Below are 17,765 nucleotides of genomic sequence, written 5' to 3'. Positions count from 1 at the left end.
TACTCGCTCAGTTGCGTCCGGCTCTGACCCCGTGGACTGTAGCCCACCAGAGTGTTCTGTCCATGGGATTCTCCAGAAAAGAATACTGTGGTGGGTTGCCATGCCCTTCTCCAGGGGAGCTTCTTGACCCAGGGATCGTACCCAGATCTCCTGCATTACAGGTGGATTCTTTACCATCTGAGGCACCAGGGAAGCCCAGGCTCATATAAACTGCTCGATAAAGGTGCCACACAAAGGCACCGACGTGAAGCTGGCACACACGTCTGTGTGCCACGGGGCGAGCACAGAGAGGGTGTGTCTCTGCTGACACAGGCACCTCTGCTCACTCCTTTCACTACAGCACCCAATCAAAGGAAAACTTACGCAACTCCATGGGGGGCATCCGCCTGTACAAAGACTTCAAAAGTAACTTTGTCATCATCAATAAAGCCTTTCTCAGGATCAGTCACTTCCTATAAAAAAAAAAAAAAAAAAAGAATATCCAACTTGCATGAGAACACACAAATGCTCGCTTCATTTCAAACAATAACCCTAGTGCCCGGTACTTAACAGATTAAAATACTGCCTTTTCAAAACACTGAAGATGTGCTTTCTAGTTTTGCAGTGCTCTGGCCTGTTTTCAACAATGTTGTTCTCCGAATGAAATCAGCCAGAGTCTGAATGCCTCCTGGAGGAGTAGAGGGAGACCCCATCTCAGACCTAAGGCCTCCACGTCCACTTAGCAGGCAGGCTCCCGGGAGGCCACCGAGAACACCCTACAGAGCTGAGCAGGGCGTTCCTACGTCCTACTGGCTTCTGCTCCTGCAAAAGCAGCCCCAAAGCGCTGACGTTAGAATTCTATGGTTACTGGAATCTCCCCACAAAGTGCCTGCCTCAGTATTATTTTTCTTAAAGGAAATCTAGCCTATCCAAAAAGTGCTAGACTACCTTATCTTACAATGTCTGATCGAAACACTGGCTGCTGAAAACCTCAGCAAGGAATCAGGAGGAAACCTGTTTTCAGTTACCTATCCAACTTGCAGAGCAAATGTTTCTGATTCCAAAACGAATGGACAGAGGAACCGAGGAATCAAGGATCAGGGCTCGGATTATTCAGTCTGAGTAGCTGCTACTTACGCTCCAGGCCATGAAATTGGAAAATCCCCAGTCGTTCTCTTTATGGAAGAACAAGTGGCTGATGCGCCGGCTGAACGACTTCTCGTCATCCCTGTAGTTGATGATCTTCAGCACCGCCTGCGCGTGACAGGACCAAGACCTGTGCGAGGAGGGCGACCTGAGCCTCAGTCCACAGGCTGACCCACACCGACCCCCTTTTCAAGAGCACACAAAATCGCCCAAATCATTTCCTTCTGTTTTTTTTTTTTTTAAGATGGAATAAAGAGCACATATGTCTATCTTTAACGAAGAAAGAAGTGAAGAGGGTCCCGGGGTGCCCCTGTGTAGTCTGGAGGGATTTCAGTCTACGTTTTATGTCTTTTTGATTTCTAAAAGGTTTCAAGTTTTTTATTGATATCTATAAAACACAAGCGTTTGAACTTCAAACAGTGTCCTGAGATTTGACAAGAGACGATAGCTTTTTGGTCAGATAGCAGTTCTAGTATCAAATACGGTGGGGCTGCTTGAAACACACTGAGGAATGATGAACCTGTTTGGCTGTTAGATGGACAGACCTAAAGCTCCAGGTTCCACAGGTGTCACTCCTGCCCCTCCCCCCGGGGCTGCGAGGCTCCCGGGTCGGGCTGTGCAGGGGGCTCCGAGAAGGACCCTGCCACCTGGGAACGACTGCAGGTGCAGACGTCTGGGGCAGACTGCACATTAAATGCTTGAGGCCCAACTTGGAGCTCACAGGACTGCTTCAAATGACCTCTGACATGACCACAGACTCGTGAGCACAGGGGCAGCGGCTGCTGCCCGCTCGGGCCCCGTGCGGGCTGTGCCTGAACCACCTGCTGCTCAGGCTCAGGCTGTCTGCTGGACTAAAGAAACCCAGCCCAAGGCTCGTCCGATCAGGTCAGATTGTAATGTGAACTGAACACAGAAGTAAAAACACAGCCGAGGCCCTGACTGCTCCTTAAAACTAGCTTCTGAAACACTCAGGTAAAGAGGAAAAATGAAAGGAGCTGGGTTCCCCCGGGGCCGCGGCAGACAGACACGGACCAAGGAGGCGGCCTTCTCCTGGGTGGGTCAGTGCAGAATGAGGCAAAGAGACAAAGTGAGCTGGGATCCTCTCAAACAATCGCTTAACTGTGCTGCTGAGAAACACTGGGCAGCAAGAGCTTGGTCTTTAACTTTCCAAATAACCCACAGAATCAGTTAACAGACAGTGTGGATGTCTGCCTGGAGAGTTTCCCTTAACTATCGTCTTCCCCTCTGGCAGTTATTGGTAGGATAAGAATTACGGTAGTCCAGAGAGGCCCTAATTCATGTTCCACGGGCAGGTAGATTCTCACATACACAAAGTTTAGTGTTTTATTTGCTCGAAAAATATACACCTCTTCTAGTTTGGAGATAATACCTACCAGTGAGTTTCTAAAGAGGGAAATGTATTGAATCTAATTGAAAATCAAATTGCTATGTAGAGGCAGCAAGGAAATTCACAGAGAAATCCAAAATTCAAAGAGGCCAATCTGGTTTATAACTAATTGTGGATTTGTAATTGCATCATTTAAACTGTCTTACGTGGAATCAGATTCAGCATTGCACTGGAGAAAGAATCCTACGCTTTTTTGGTGTGGTCTGTCTGGATAAAAGCGTGGCATCACCATAATCTTCCACGGCAGATTTCGCACAAAACACGGAGGGCTAAGGACCGACTCACTCAGTCTGCTGAAGCGCTCGACAGTGAACTGAAAGGTTGCCTCGGAGCGCCAACTCGTGTCTGCAAGAAAACGCTTTGTCAATCACAGGGCCCGGGGACCGTCGGACAACACTGAAAGCAGGACAAACCTGGGATAAACGTTCTCTACAATGGCAATTCAACTGCTAAAGCCTAACCCTCTGGGGAAAGGAGAGCATCATCTCCAATTCAGTATCAATCTAAACTGTGAGATGACATACAGTTTGTGTGAAAGAAACCCTAGACTCAGAGGGCCAGCAACACACACCTGCCTTCCCACCAGACTGGCTCAGTGTGATTAAGAACGTCTACTCTACTCTGTCTTAATTCCCAAGTAATCCGCAGTGAGTGGAGAGGCTGGAGGAAAGCAATGAACTTCTGTCACATCTGTTCAACGACAGGGCTTGAGGAGGGAAAGAAAAGGGCTTGAGACCTGGGCTGAGCGTAGAGAAGAGACATGGATTTGCAGGCAAACAGGACCTTCCGAGGAGTGGGGACAGCCATTCCTAGGAAGCGCAGCACTGCTTAGAGATAAGACCATTCCTAAGAAGTTAGCTAAAAATAAACGTTAACTTCATCAGTTCACCATTTTGGTGAAATAGCACGCTAGATTCTCTAAAGGGAAATATTTGGGGGAACAAAAAAAAAAAAAAGAAGAAACTGGTATTCCTTTGGACATGAACAGAATGAACTGTTAAATTTACTCAGCAAGACCAAAGGCCAACTTAAGAAATCAAGGTTTCCTCCAATAAAAAGCAAAGCACTGATGAGAATTAAACTAAAAAGTCACATTTTGAATTCTAGCCTTTTCTGCTGGTGACTACTCATTTCAAGTGACCCCAGGCAGTGATAATTAGCGCCGACAACCCATTAGCCTTCTGCAGCTGTCCAACCCCCCATCCCGCCCCAAAAAAACCTGTTACCGGCCAGCACATAAGAAAATTGCAGCGGGGAGGACAAATTGCTACACAACTTTCCAAGCAGTTCCCTGCTCTTTATGAGCCTTCTCGTGGCAGGAGGGGACAGGTGACAGGCGCAGGGGCCGAGGGCCACATGTGACCTGCAGAGTAACAGGAGGGCCTTTTCTGGCTAAGCAGCAGGGGCTACTTTGTCACCCCTGAGCCCAGGCACAACTGGGGTTCTCAGGCTTAGGGAGAGTGTGCCAAGAACATGCCCAGGCCCTCCATACTTCACTTCTCTGCACACAGAAACTGCCTCCACTGTGGCTGAGTTTGTTCTTAAGAAAACATGTCCATCAGTCCTCATGAGAGGGTAATATTCTTTACCAAAGAAAGAAAACCCCACAGGATGTGCTAACAGCACTTTTCCCTCCATTTAAAGGCTCTGTCCCCACTTGTTTTACTACCCGTAACCCTGGTTCGTTGCAGAGGCCCTCAAAGGAAGAGCAGCTGAATGGCGTGCGATGCGTTCGGGCCTCTGCAGGGGTCACCCTCATCCGTTCCTGATATAAAGAGTCCATGGAAAAGGCAAAATGCCTGTTGCAGAGAATGCGGTCCAGAATGCTGGGGAGAGAAGCAGGCCGCTCCTCCACAGCCACACATATCGTATTTGAGCAGTGTCCAAACCCCGCAGCCAGGCAAGGCAGGTGTAACTCAGCTCCCACGTTACAGGTGGGGACACCGAGGCTTGCTGAGGTTAAGGGGCTTATCTCATCCAAGGTGTCACAAGGGGTCTCAGGACCCAAGATCTGTGGACACTAAACACAGTGACCAACACCAGCTTAAGAGTTTAGGGGACCAAACCCAGAGCCTGATTAAACCAGCCACTATCTGCTGATGACAGGACATGTTAAAGGGACCCAAAGACATGACGTCACAAGCCTCCATCTACGTGACTTTCAGTTTCCATTAAGGGTTCTGTAGGACGAGTTTTACACAGAAAAATGCCTTTCTGCTCTTCCTCCCCACACGTTAGTCAAACAGGACCCCAGGAGCCTGGTGTGGGTCCGGGAGCAGGCCAGCCCTCCAGGGTTCCTGGTGCTGCCCTGGCCCGCCTCCTCGCCTCCCCTCCCCTCCCCCACGCAGCTCGCACTCGCTGAACCACACACCAGACGAGAGATGCTGCCTCATGCCCAAGGCACAGGATTAGCTTCCAAAATATGCTAATTAGGAGGTTTGATGTGAGATTTCACGGGAATAAAAATGTCACCGCCCCCTCTTCAAGCCCTTCGTACCCGTGGCATTGGTGGCCGAGACCAGAGCACAGCTGCCCACTGAGCTCCTCCCGCTAACGGAGCAGCTGAGAACCTGTACTAAGTACCAGCAGGCCCAGACGCAGAGCGGCAGGTAGGAAGCCCCTCTCTGTCTGGCGGACAGGGCTGGCCTGGTGACTGTCCTCTGAGGAGCTAGGGGAGAAAATGGGTGGAAGGTACCCAGACTCCACAAACTATTTATGCAGCTTTCTCTATCTGCAATGGCTTCCAAGTGAAACTCTTTTGGGTAAAAGTGGTACACTTGGGATTATGAAGGCTAGCTTGTACCCTGCCGGATTATTGCCTCATCCAAATAGACTCTGACCTGCCTGAGCACCATGGGACACTGACTGACACACGCCAGTGCCTGTCGGCAAGCCTGTGCCGCCTGTTGCCTTCACACATCCTGGCAGAAAACCTGGTCCCCCAAAAGGAGGGCCTGAGGTTCCCCCAAAGGGCACTCTGGCAGAAGGTGTATCAAACCTCAATTATTTGTTCTAATACAAATCTCTGCACATCCCAGTTAATCACCACCACCCCCCACCAGGAAAAAAAAAACCACAACTACTGCTCTCCGGGCACCAACCACCTGTATCTGCAACAGTCACTCTACCTCGACTGGATACTTCTCCCACCACTGCTGCCAGCCACTCAGCTGCCATGCAAGAGCCTCCCCGGTACGAAGGCTTCTCTGCGCGGACTGATGCTCCTACCTTGCGGTTCCCCACACCGTGTGCCCTCCCTACATTACGCTGCCAAAAGAGACTCGGGAAAAAGAGGTGCTAGCATTTCAGAGGCTTGGGGAATCATCAACAACAAAAAGGGCTTTCGGAGAAAGACGTTAGGAGGCTAATAGCTGACAAGTACTCAGTAAAGAAACGCACTTAACCCAGCACTCCTCTCACTTTCTGCAGATTTCTGAACAATTTCACACGCACATATTCTGCCATTAAATGGTTCAAAATAACTATCACCGTGGCCCCCCGCCCCACAGACACCGTCTTTTTCACTCTCCTGCCCCTGGGCCTTTCAGAAGACCAGGAACAAAGGGTACTGGAGACCACTGCTACTTTGCCCTGTAAAGTGCTTTCTCCAGCTGATAATTCGCAGTAGGAGCATTTCTGCTTTTAGGTTCCATAACGCCATCATTGACTACTAACAATTTAGTACAACTGGCCTCAAAAGGAAGGGGTGTTGTATACACTATGTTCTCCTTACACTGGTTCTCAGGTGAGGCAATCGGGGGCCCCAAGGAGACTTCTAGCCACTCTGAGAGACATTCTGGAGCTGTCAGGACTCGGCGGGGAGGAGGGGATAACACAGCAACCTAAAAAGTACAGGACAGCCCTTTCTGACCAAGAAGGATCCACCAAAAGGCCGTGGAGCCCTCGGAAGCCTGCGTCTGGATCCACATCTGCACCTCCTCCCGAGCCCTCCCACCCCAAGAACACCTGGGGCGACGCCAGGACAAGCCTGCACTGTGGAACCAGCTGAGGACAGGGCTCTGGCCGGCTGGGGCGGCTCCCTGCTCTGGGAGAGGCTACCATCGACCCCTGCCTCGGGCCTTCCCCGCGGCGCTCTCTGAACCACTGCTGGCGTCTCCAGGGTCTGCGATGGAACCAAAGGGCCCTCGCAGCCGGGGGGCCACCCCACACCGTCGCCCTCTTGTCTGCGGTGGAAAGCGCACTCCACAGGTAACAAAGCAGCGGGTCAGACCACGCCTCTTTACCTTCCTCAGATATGGCCTCAGCCCGCTGCCAGGGGTAAAGCGCACTGTGAGAGAACTCTCAACTACGGCTGCAGTTTCTCATGGAGGCTGAACTTTTGGCAGGAGGTCTGAACAGCAGTCCTTCTGGTGGTGCAGCCCGTGACTGACGGTTTCTTTCAACTGCCCCGTTACACCCCTGGGAAGGACACAACCCTCATGAGGATTGATGGACACGCTCTTGACAGAACACGGTTTCATATTACACTGCAAGACTCCGGGGGGCCGCATAAAGTGACTCTTGGCTGCTACCTTCTCGTGGGGTTGGCCTGGCAAAGGCACAGGCCACACCCGTCTGATAAGGCATAATAAAGAAATAGCCTCGAGAGAAAGTGCTCCCCTAGGCCCAAAATGCCCATGCATGTACAAATGTGTACACTTTGCGCAGAGAAGATAAAAGACCAAAAGTCAGTCTAGGGGATGAAGCCCAAAGCTCGATTCTGGTTTCGAACCTAACTGGAGCAGGGAGGGGTGATCAGCTACAAACAACTGATACGCTTGCTACAGTAGGAATGCAATGGGAAGCCACGTTCCAGTGTCTAGAAGTATTGTGCTGCAGACGAAAAGGAAAGGACAGTAAGGTACTTGTTCTGAGTACTAGGAGTGGCTGGAAAATTAACTGCAGGCCTGAGCAAATACCCATCAATTACAGACTTCTGTATTTCAACCTTCTCGCCTAGGCTGGGGAGAATTAACTTACCTTGAAATCTGCAGGCAATCGTGAAATTCAAAACCAAACCAGGCTCCTAAATTTTGCTCAGATACAACTTCCTGAAAACTAGCTACTCTTAAAGAGACTCAGCAGTCCTCACAGAAGAGGTGTCTGCTTCCAACTGCTTTCTGCCCAGCACCAGGAGACGAAGCCCGGGTACTCACCGTCCTCCATGTCCTCCTCTGTGTTGCTGTGCCCGTCACTCATGGCCACATTCCCGTTGATAACAGGGTTTTGGGTAATTCTCGGTGGGTCATCTGTATCTCCAGCTTTGAAGGAAACAAAGAAATTCCACTATTTTTACCTTCCTGGCTTGGATCAAGTAAACAAAAACATATCTGTACTTTGGACGATTTCCAGGCACTAGTAAGTTCCAACCGAGCCAAATAATTACATTCTTAACCCAAAAGATACTTACTGGTATGTTTGCTAAACAAACTTTTGTTCCTTTCAAAATGCTAAGTGGGATATGAACACACAATAATCTGCTGAATTTGCAATGAAATTTATTTTGAAAAAGGTTTCTACTCATTAAAACTCAATCCTAGAGAAAATATTGTTTGGGGGTGGGGGTTACTAAAACAGCGTAGGTTAGAATCTTCCATCATGGATACACGTGCCTTAAAACAGCAGGCTCATTCTCAAACTGTTACTGGACACTTCAATTATATAAAGCGTGAATCCATATCAAAGAACAGGAATGGCATTTGGGGGCACGGGGAATTTGAAAAGGAGGTCCCTGGGAGGATGGGAATGGAGGAAGACCCTATAAAGGATCTCGAGACTAGCAAAATGCTTGCTGAAGGCTGGCCTGGAAAACATTTATATAAAATCAGAAGCGAGGATTTAAAACTTTTAACCAAGGACAGACAAACATGAAGTGTAAACTCCAACTGTAACACTCCCATCCCTCTTCATTCATTAAGTACAATCTTCTTCAAGACATAGGGCCATGGTTTAAAAGAAAAAAATTTTTTTTAAACTTCTGGCAGGAATTAGGATTTAAACAGCCTCTACTGGTCAAAATGGCCATACTTCACATTTAAATCCTGTCCTTCTGGCATATAGAACAGTTTACTGCAACTAATGATGTTCTGTGTTTCCTTGTATGGTCAGCTTTCCTTGGCAACTCAAACACTCCAACAGAAATTAAGGATATCAGCTACAAACAGGAGATGTGGTTTTTAAAATAGCTACATAGCTGTGTATTTGGACTTCAGTATTTCAGAGCCTTTACACCACTCCAACAAGCAGTGGGTCCGATTCAGCACCATGGACAGCACCCTTCTCTTTCCCCTCTAAGCAAGTTCCAAACCCCCACTGTCAGGTTACATTTCTCAAATACTTTCTGAATATAAACCATCCTTTTTTTCTTAAGTATCTCAAAACACACCTTAGAGTTCCTTGGAAGCCAAGAAACAGGTATTACCACCCAAATTTAGACCACTGCCAATCTTGATGTTTTTGTATTATTAAATATCAATAAACCAGTGAAGTTGCTCAGTTGTATCCGACTCTTTGCAACCCCATGGACTAGAGCCCACCAGGCTCCTTCATCCATGTAATTTTCCAGGCAAGAATACTGGAATGGGTTGCCAACAAGGATCTCCAGGGGATCTTCCTGACCCAGGGACTGAACCCAGGTCTCTCCCATTACAGGCAGACGCTTTACTGTTTGAGCCACCAGGGAAGCCCAAAGTGAAAGTAGCTCAGTCATGTCCGACTCTTTGCGACCCATGTATAGTCCATGGAATTCTTCAAGCCAGAATACTGGAGTGGGTAGCCTTTCCCTTCCCGAGGGGATCTTTCCAACCCAGGGATCAAACCCAGGTTTCCCACACTGCAGGCAGATTCTTTACCAGCTGAGCCACTAAATATCAATATATACATTTAATAAGTTTTTGTCAGGGTATCAATAAAAGCTATTTACGAAAACACAATTTTTAAACTGGCCCTCTCAATCATGACACCCTGACAACAAAACCGGGGAAAGAAGTAGAAATTCCTTTTCCCGATGCTTATTTAGCTTGAACCATATATGCTAAAAATGTACTTTGACTGAAATTTCCACATTTACCCTCCTAATTACCTCAAGCCATCAAAAAATATTTTGAGGAAAAATCCTACAAAGGCCTATGAAATAAAAGCACATTCCACCAACGGAGTATTATACAGCAGTGGTTTTTTTTAAGGTTCTCGGGGAATTCCCTGGCAGCTCAGTGGTTAAGCACTCACACTTTCGCTGCCCAGGACCCAGGTTCAATCCCTGATCAGGGAACGAAAGGTTCTCAGTGTACCTACTATACGAGGTTCTGAGAAGTTTTTAAAAATGAAGATGCCGTATCCATCATCATGGCTATAAAAGCTAAGAGTTTTGCTGGAGTAAGACTGTATAAATTCTTATTGCCCTTTACACCAATAAACAGACATGGACTGGAACACAAACTAGTACGAGGCTGTGAAGCAGCAGAGTGCTTCTTCCCTGCGGACACACACACACGTCACATGAATGCACTAGAAATCTTGAAGCCATCTGCTTGACATGTGCCTGGCACTTTGACTTTAGTTCCTCGGGTCTTTAGAAGAGCTTTAAAGCATGGTTTAGAGTGCACACATGCAAAAATGACAAGTTTCTCTGAAGTTGGCTCCTAAAGGCAAGGCGGCTAGGGTTCCACAGTTAGAATGAGGTTCTCCTGAGCACCGTCCCATCTTTTACATAGCACACATTCCTGCTGGGCTGACCAATTTTCCACACTTCACAGGCATGGTGACAGTGGTCCAGGCCGGCGGCTGCCAAACTGCAGAAAAGCCCCCTGGTTGCCCGATGATGTACAGGGGGAAACTGTCAGCAACAGGCCCTCCCAACCACCTGGCACGGGACCCTTGGAGAAAAGGCTGGCAACTCAAGTCTAGCTCCTAAGGGACTGCATCCAGTTAAAATAAGCTCCTCATAAATGAGTTAGTTCAACAAAAGCATTAAAAATTTAATTAAGACACAGTAAATCCCTGGACCAGAATTAAATGATGCAATTGCCTGATATCACAATCTGAACTAGGCTTCCAAAAATATCCTAAATGATAAGGATATCTTTATCATCAAGGAAGAAAGTGCAAGATTGGCATTTATGTTTATTTATCACCATATAAACTGATCCTGTTCTGAATTTCTTATCTTGCTCAGCTGAAATTTTCCCAGATATGTTAACTCTCATTCGGCCAAATATGAACGATGACACAATGATTAGAAACACCATTGACCATACAGAATGCCTCAAATATACAGACCAAGTCTCTGGTACACTTAAATGTCAGGGAGGGGAAGGGGGTGATTATCATTCTGAAATATACATACGACACCCAGAAATACAACAGATCATTTCCATTACTCATGATTAGTAGGCCTGTTGACAACAGCATTGTGATAGGATCAGTGGCAAATTTTAATATACACATATGGCACAAAATATGAGTCTGGGTGAACTTCAGGAGTTGGTGATGGACAGGGAGGCCTGGCGTGCTGCGATTCATGGCATTGCAAAGAGTCGGACATGACTGAGCGACTGAACTGAACTGATGGCACAAAATACCTTTTAAAAAGAGCGACTTTACTAATGCATATATGTGGAATTTAGAAAGACGGTAACGATAACCCTGTATGCGAGACAGCAAAAGAGACACAGATGTACAGAACAGTCTTTTGGACTCTATAGGAGAGGGTGGGATGATTTGGGAGAATGGCATTGAAACATGTATAATATCATATATGAAATGAATCGCCAGTCCAGGTTCGATACATGATACTGGATGCTTGGGGCTTGTGCACTGGGACGACCCAGAGGGATGGTACGGGGAGGGAGGAGGGAGGGAGGTTCAGGATGGGGAACACGTGTATACCTGTGGTGAATTGATGTTGACGTATGGCAAAACCAATACAATATTGTAAGTAATTAACCTCCAATTAAAATAAATAAATTTATATTAAAAAAATAAAAAGCATCAATGGGATGGTAGTGCTCCCCTGAAGAAATAAAACTCTTTGGTGGCAGCCAGGGCACTGTGGTTGAAGTCTTGCCCCTCCAGCCCCATCTCACGCTCTCTCCCATTCACCCATCACTCACCCCACCTCCACAGAAAGCAGCCCGAATCCTCCCCACCCCCCTTAAAAAAAAAAAAAAAAAAGAGTCACTTTAGAAACACAAAAGGCTCCCCTGTTTAGTTACAAAGCCTGTATTTCCTCCTTTTTTACTGGGGCTCCCTGGACCTATCTATATCCAGCTTCACTCTTCTCAGACCTCTGTGATGTCACAACCCAGAGCCGGCCAATTGCTATGGAAATGAGATGGTCCCGATTTAGTGCCTGAATCTCACTCCTGGTGGAGAAAAACAGAAAATTCCACTTTGATGGCCTTGACGTCTTCCATCACTTCACAAACTCCTGCCAAAAAGGTTGGGGAGAGGGGACCAAACAACCCCAATAAGACCTCACGGCCTTCCAACTAAGTCTGTATGCTGCCCCCAGGAGCTAGCTGGGCCACAAGGGTCCAGCCACGCCTCAGAGTCGCTCTCCACTCAGAAACACCCCCACCCCTGCAAACTTCTCCTCAAAATCCCAACTAGTGATACAACCCCGTGAGCAAAACCCACGACTTGGTTTAAAAAGGGCAGACAGGGTAAGTGGAGGGACACAGACACCACGGCGACCTTGACATGAATGGCTCCTTGAACGGGTCAAGCAGAGCCTTACCAACGTAGCTTAAGCCCCACCCCACCAGTCCACCCCAACTTCCAGGTCAGAGCCCCCAGGCTTCTGCTTGGTCCCCCTCCTCTCCACTCGGAGTCATGAGGCCCCCTCTGGGCTCGCAAGTCACCTTGTGGTCCAAGTGCGCAGTTCCCCGCCATGTCTGCATGGCTCTGCAGCAGAATCTGCTGGGGTGGGGGGAGGGGAGGACAGGGTTCTCTCAGCCACATCAGAGTGACTGCATAGAACCTCCAGGAGCTCTCGCTCAGCATTCTCTTTTTAAAGCTGCCCACAGTTATCAGGCCCAGACACATAATCAAGCAACCATCAATTGAGATGATCACCTTCAAAAGGCAAAGTGGTCCAGAAATAGAGTTTTGTACAGGTCCGAACAGAGATGTGCATACATATCCTGTTTCAGCTCCTTCACTTCCTCTCAAGAATTCAGATACACTAGATTTTTCAAGGTTCTGATCCACAAAACCCCTGGCTCTGAGCTCAAAGAAGCAACTGCTAACTCAATGGTGAGAGACAGAAGATGAACCACTCCTGCTGAGCCCGGCTGAGAGGCTGGGCCGGTTAGAGGAAGGCATGGTGAGGAGTGAGGATGGGGGCGTGGGGCAGGCAGCAGCTGGGGCCCCGCCGCCAGCAAAGGATGGGGAGGAGAGGGTCTGAAAAGGCTTCCACAAAAGCAGGGACCCACAAGTGTCAGCTGTCACATTCCCCAAGAAGCCAGAACCTCCTGGGTGTTGGGAAACAATTCCAGACACCCCTACGAAACCTACAATTCTGTGGGAGAACCCTGCTCGGTGTCAACTCTGGTCCCCCTGGGGGAGTCTCAGGGCGAGCCAGGCCTCGCACAGAGAGGGAAGAGGCAGGGACGCATCCTTGGGCAGAACATGGAGGTCACCGAGGACACAGACATGGGGCGGAATGGCCGTGTGAGCTGTCTGCTCTCACGCAGGTCAACCACCCCGGCAACTGCCAGGCGGGAAGGAGCCGGTGCCGACCAGGCAGCAGAGCCCACAGGCTCTGCCAACAAGCTCACCCCATTCCGGCCCAGTCGGAGGAGGACCACAGGGCCCGTGGGCTGTGAGGAAATGCCCTCCCTCACTCTGTGAAACCTCCTAGAAATGGAAAACTTTGACTACACTTCAAAAGTCATTCTGAACCCACTATCACACTAGCAGGCTCTCCATCCCCTCAAGGGGTGGGCTCCCTCCTGACACTGGTCTGCACACACGACCCACCTGGGAGGCAAAGCGGGCTGCCCTCTCTCAGTGGTTAGTCCCTCACTTAGCAAGTGTCGAGATGTGTCAACAACAGGCTGGGCCAGGCAGCAGGGAGAACTGATCAGCAGACCCTGGACACACGGGCTAAGGTGACAGAAGGGCAGACAGACACACACAGGCCGGGACCAGAGACGGGGGCCGGCCGGGCAGAGGTCCCGAGATGCACCTGCCAGGCTCCACAGTCAACAGGAGCCAGGCAGCCGGCAGGCATGGGGGGAGGTGGGTGGTGAGGCTCAGGCAGAGGGCGGGCAGGGCCTTGAAAACCCCCGAGGACACACAAGCACCCGTCCCAAGAGGAACCACCTGTGGCCCGGAAGCACGTGACACTCAGAACAGGGGGGTCAGGACTGAGAGGTCCCATGTCTGAACCTGGCTGCCAGCCCCAGGCAGCCATCTGACCGAGCCTGTCCAACCACCGCGGGCCCAGGCATCTGTCTGTAGCTGGTTCCTGGGAGGAAGCGGGGACTGTGTGTGTGTGTGTGAGAGAGCGCTTCTGTGCTCTCGTGTTTGTGTGTGCACGTGTGTGTGAGAGCTTCTGTGCTCTCGTGAGTGTGTGTGTGTGAGAGAGCTTCTGCGTGAGTGTGTGTGTGTGCGAGAGCTTCTGTGCTCTCATTTGAGAGCGGGCTTCTGTGTGTGTGTGCGAGAGAGAGAACGCTTCTGTGCTCTCGTGAGTGTGTGTGTCTGAGTGTGTGTGCGTGCGTGAGAGAACACTTCTGTGCTCTCGTGAGTGTGTCTGAGAGTGTGTGTGTGTGTGCGCGCGTGAGAGAACACTTCTGTGCTCTCGTATGTGTGTATGTGAGTGAGGGTGTGCGTGTGTGAGAGAGCTTGTGCTCTCGTGTGTGTGAGAGCTTCTGTGCTCTCATGTGTGTGAGAGAGCTGTGTTCTCCTGTGTGTGTGTGTGTGTGTGTGTGTGAGAGAGCTTCTGTGCTCTCGTGTGAGTGTGTGAGTGTATGTGTGTGAGAGAATGCTTCTGTGCTCTCATGTGAGAGAATGCTTCTGTGCTCTCGTGAGTGTGTATGAGTGTGTGCGTGTGAGAGCTTCTGTGCTCTTGAGTGTATGTGTGCATGTGTGAGAGCTTCTGTGCACTCGTGTGTGTGTGTGTGAGCTTCTGTGCTCTCGTGAGTGTGTGTGTGCGTGTGTGAGAGCTTCTGTGCTCTCGTGTAAGAGAGCGAGCTTCTGTGCTCTCATGTGAGTGTGTGTAAGATAGCAAGCTTCTGTGCTCTCGTGTGAGTGTGTGTGTGAGAGAACACTTCTGTGCTCTCGTGAGTGTGTGTGAGTATGAGTGTGTGTGTGCGTGTGAGAGCTTCTGTGCTCTCGTGAGTGTGTGTGTGCGTGAGAGAACTTCTGCGCTCTCGTGTGAGTGTGTGCGTGTGAGAGCTTCTGTGCTCTCGTGTGTGTGCGTGTGTGAGAGAGAGCTTCTGTGCTCTCGTGTGAGAGTGTGTGTGTGTGAGAGAACACTTCTGTGCTCTCGTGCCCCTGGCCCGAGCAGCCTCCAGTGATTCTAGACTTCCTTTGGTCATGTTAACAATGAGATCGTGACTTAATCAACACTAAGTTGTGTTAACACATGTTAACATGTGTTCTGGGTTTAATTTTTATACGCTCTGACTCCGTGAAGGGAGGTGGAAGCCCACTCGCGGGTGGTGTCTGCCTTGTTAAACTGGGGCTTCTCAGCTCCTGCCTTGCGGAGAGCCTGAAAGTTCCAAGCAGAAGCAGCGTGCCAAATCCCAACAGTGGGCTCCATACTCTTAAATAATTCAGATTTACATCAGTTATAGGAAAATAAAGCCCCAAGGAAGGCCACGGATAAACTTGTGTTCTTTAAATAAGACTATTTGTCTGGGGCTCTCCGTTTGGCTTCATTACGCAAAAATCGTCTGTTCTCTGGAGGACCGTGCTAACCCGCCATCACGTCTGCCCCACAGACCACGACTGCAGACTGGTGTCGACACTGGCCAGGCTCAGAGAGGGGCGTGCACCCGGCCCAAACGAGGAACTTATAATTACGTCTCAGCTGCTTTCGTACATGTCCGGTCTCATCTGCTCTGCTGCGTAGGGCTGTCCGGTTGCCGGAGAGAAAAACAAGCCCCAACAAGCCCAGCAGAGGGGGGACGACGTGGACGCTCCAGGACGAAGGAAGACTATGAGCAGCCTGCAGCAGCCAGAGGGTTCACAAGATGCTGAAGTCAAGACAAAACAAGCCAACTGCAGCCAAGGAGCAGTCCCGAAGGAATACAAGTAACAACCCCCCTAATTAACAGGACACCCCTTTCCGTCTAACCACATCAACAGTGAAAAATACTGGAGATGCCCACAGATGCGAAGGATCTCACATCATAAAATGGGTGCCAAGCGGCTAGAGTCTAAACTTACAGTCAAATCATTCTCCCCAAAGGTGATATTTATGAAAGCCAGAATCTTAACTCAGAATGTCATTTCTAGATATCTATTCTCAGAAAACTAGCATACATGCCCCAAATTGTACACAAGCGTGTTTCTTACACTTTAGCACGCTTCACAGAGAAAACCTTATACAACACATTAATTTTAAGGGCCCTATGTGGTGTGGCTCCATTCGTTCATATCAGGTGTCCAGAAGAGAGATTTCCACAGAGTTAGAAGGCAGACCAGTGGGTGCCCAGAGCGGGGAGGGAGACCGGAAGGGTGACAGCGGAGGGGCACAGGGGTTCCTCTCAGGCATCATAAACCAACTGCAGTGATGGGTGAATACGTTTATTAAAAACTGCTGAGTTGCAGGATATACGGAATATCTCAATAAAGCTGCACTGTTTGGGGGGGGAGGGGACAAGAACTGAATAGAAACAGGCCATTCTGCATGGGGACAAACCAGTTTCAGAGAGCAGAGCCGTCTCGAGGGCTCTGCCTGGAACTGCTGTGTGCATTGAACGCCTGAAAGTGAAAGTGAAGGTCACATCCGCCTCTGCGAGACCCCACAGACTATACAGTCCGTGGAATTCTCCAGGGCAGAACACGGGAGTGGGTAGCTGTCCCCTTCTCCAGGGGATCTTCCCAACCCAGGGATCCAACGTAGGTCTCCCGCATTGCAGGCGGATTCTTTACCAGCTGAGCCACAGGGGAAGCCTGTCCCATCTCCAGCGGATCTTCCCGACCCAGGACTTGATCTGAGGTCTCCTGCACTGCAGGCGGATTCTTTCCCAACTGAAACTGAACACCTGAGGCAGGTGTAAATGCTCTACTTTCTGCACTCTTTCTCTAGGAATAAAGATTCTGGGGCCTCCATGGAGGTGCAGACGTAAAGAATCTACCTGCCAACGCAGGAGACACGGGTTCCATCTCTGGTTGGGGAAACCCCGCATTCTGGGGAGCAACTACGCCCGTGCGCCTCAACTACTGAGCCCACGAGCCTGGGAGCTCTGCAATGAGAGGCCGCCACAGTGAGAAGCCCATGACCACAGCCAGCGAGCAGCCCCTGTCCACCACAGCTAGAGAAAAGCCCGCACAGCGACAAAGACCCAGTACAGCCAAAAATTAAAAAAAAAAAATCCATTGTGCTGTTTGAAAGACCCATTTATCTATAAAATTTATTTGTGTGTATGAATTCACCCCACATTTGTGTAGTTTTAAAGAAAGCAAGACTATTAAGGGAGAATGTCCACCCAGAGAGGACTCAGTGAGCAGGAAGTCCTTGGGGAAGAAAGCAGTGCATGTGGGCAGGGCAACGGCCCTCGTGCATCAAGTACCCAGTGTTCACCCCTTGGATGGAGCCTTGCTTGCCCTCCCATCGCCTCAGCAAGTACACATGCCTTTACAGTTCATTTGGTTGCTTGTCTTGTCCAGGACTCTCTGCAACCCCACAGTGGAGAGAAAAGGCACGAGCAGAACACAGCCCGCAGCCTGAGCGCACCAGCCAGGCTGCAGCAGGGCAGCAAGGGGTGCGGAGCTGCCCCTCTGGGCAGAGGCGGCGGGGCTTCCCCAGCAGACCCGCACAGAGGGGCTGCCTCCGTTATCCGTGACCATGGTGGTCGGCCCTGCACACCTGGGCAGACAGCAACACCCACCCTTAAACGCCTGCATTTTCTACTCAGAGAGACAAGGAAATCCGGGGACTGAAGAATGGGGTCAGAAGCAGAGGAGAGATTTTAAAATACATACTCTGACTGTGCTAATTAAAACTTTAACAAACCAGTCAAGCACAGCCCATGTCAGGGGAGTTCCTTTATTTGTATAA

General features: G+C 49.7%; 1 protein-coding gene across 2 annotated transcripts in view; it reads right to left on the bottom strand.

Annotated features, from left to right (window-relative positions):
* The window catches only part of USP7 (ubiquitin specific peptidase 7), a 54,845-nt gene that overhangs the window by 20,752 nt on the left and 16,328 nt on the right, over positions 1 to 17,765 (bottom strand). The window contains exons 1-5 of one of the 2 annotated variants that reach the window (XM_068966888.1): positions 12,394 to 12,424; positions 7,690 to 7,794; positions 2,680 to 2,878; positions 1,117 to 1,255; positions 364 to 452 (exon numbers count right to left, since the gene is read on the bottom strand). In XM_068966888.1, coding sequence (XP_068822989.1) covers positions 364 to 452; positions 1,117 to 1,255; positions 2,680 to 2,878; positions 7,690 to 7,794; positions 12,394 to 12,424 — 563 coding nt within the window. Of the gene's footprint in view, positions 1 to 363; positions 453 to 1,116; positions 1,256 to 2,679; positions 2,879 to 7,689; positions 7,795 to 12,393; positions 12,425 to 17,765 lie in introns of those variants that run through there. The other variant, XM_068966887.1, reaches the window with a different exon arrangement.

This window comes from Capricornis sumatraensis, chromosome 3 (genome assembly GCF_032405125.1).
Source record: "Capricornis sumatraensis isolate serow.1 chromosome 3, serow.2, whole genome shotgun sequence".
Classification (NCBI taxonomy): Eukaryota; Metazoa; Chordata; class Mammalia; order Artiodactyla; family Bovidae; genus Capricornis; species Capricornis sumatraensis.
The sequence above is the reverse complement of the archived record's forward strand: the minus strand, read 5'-3'. Positions and strand labels throughout refer to the sequence as shown.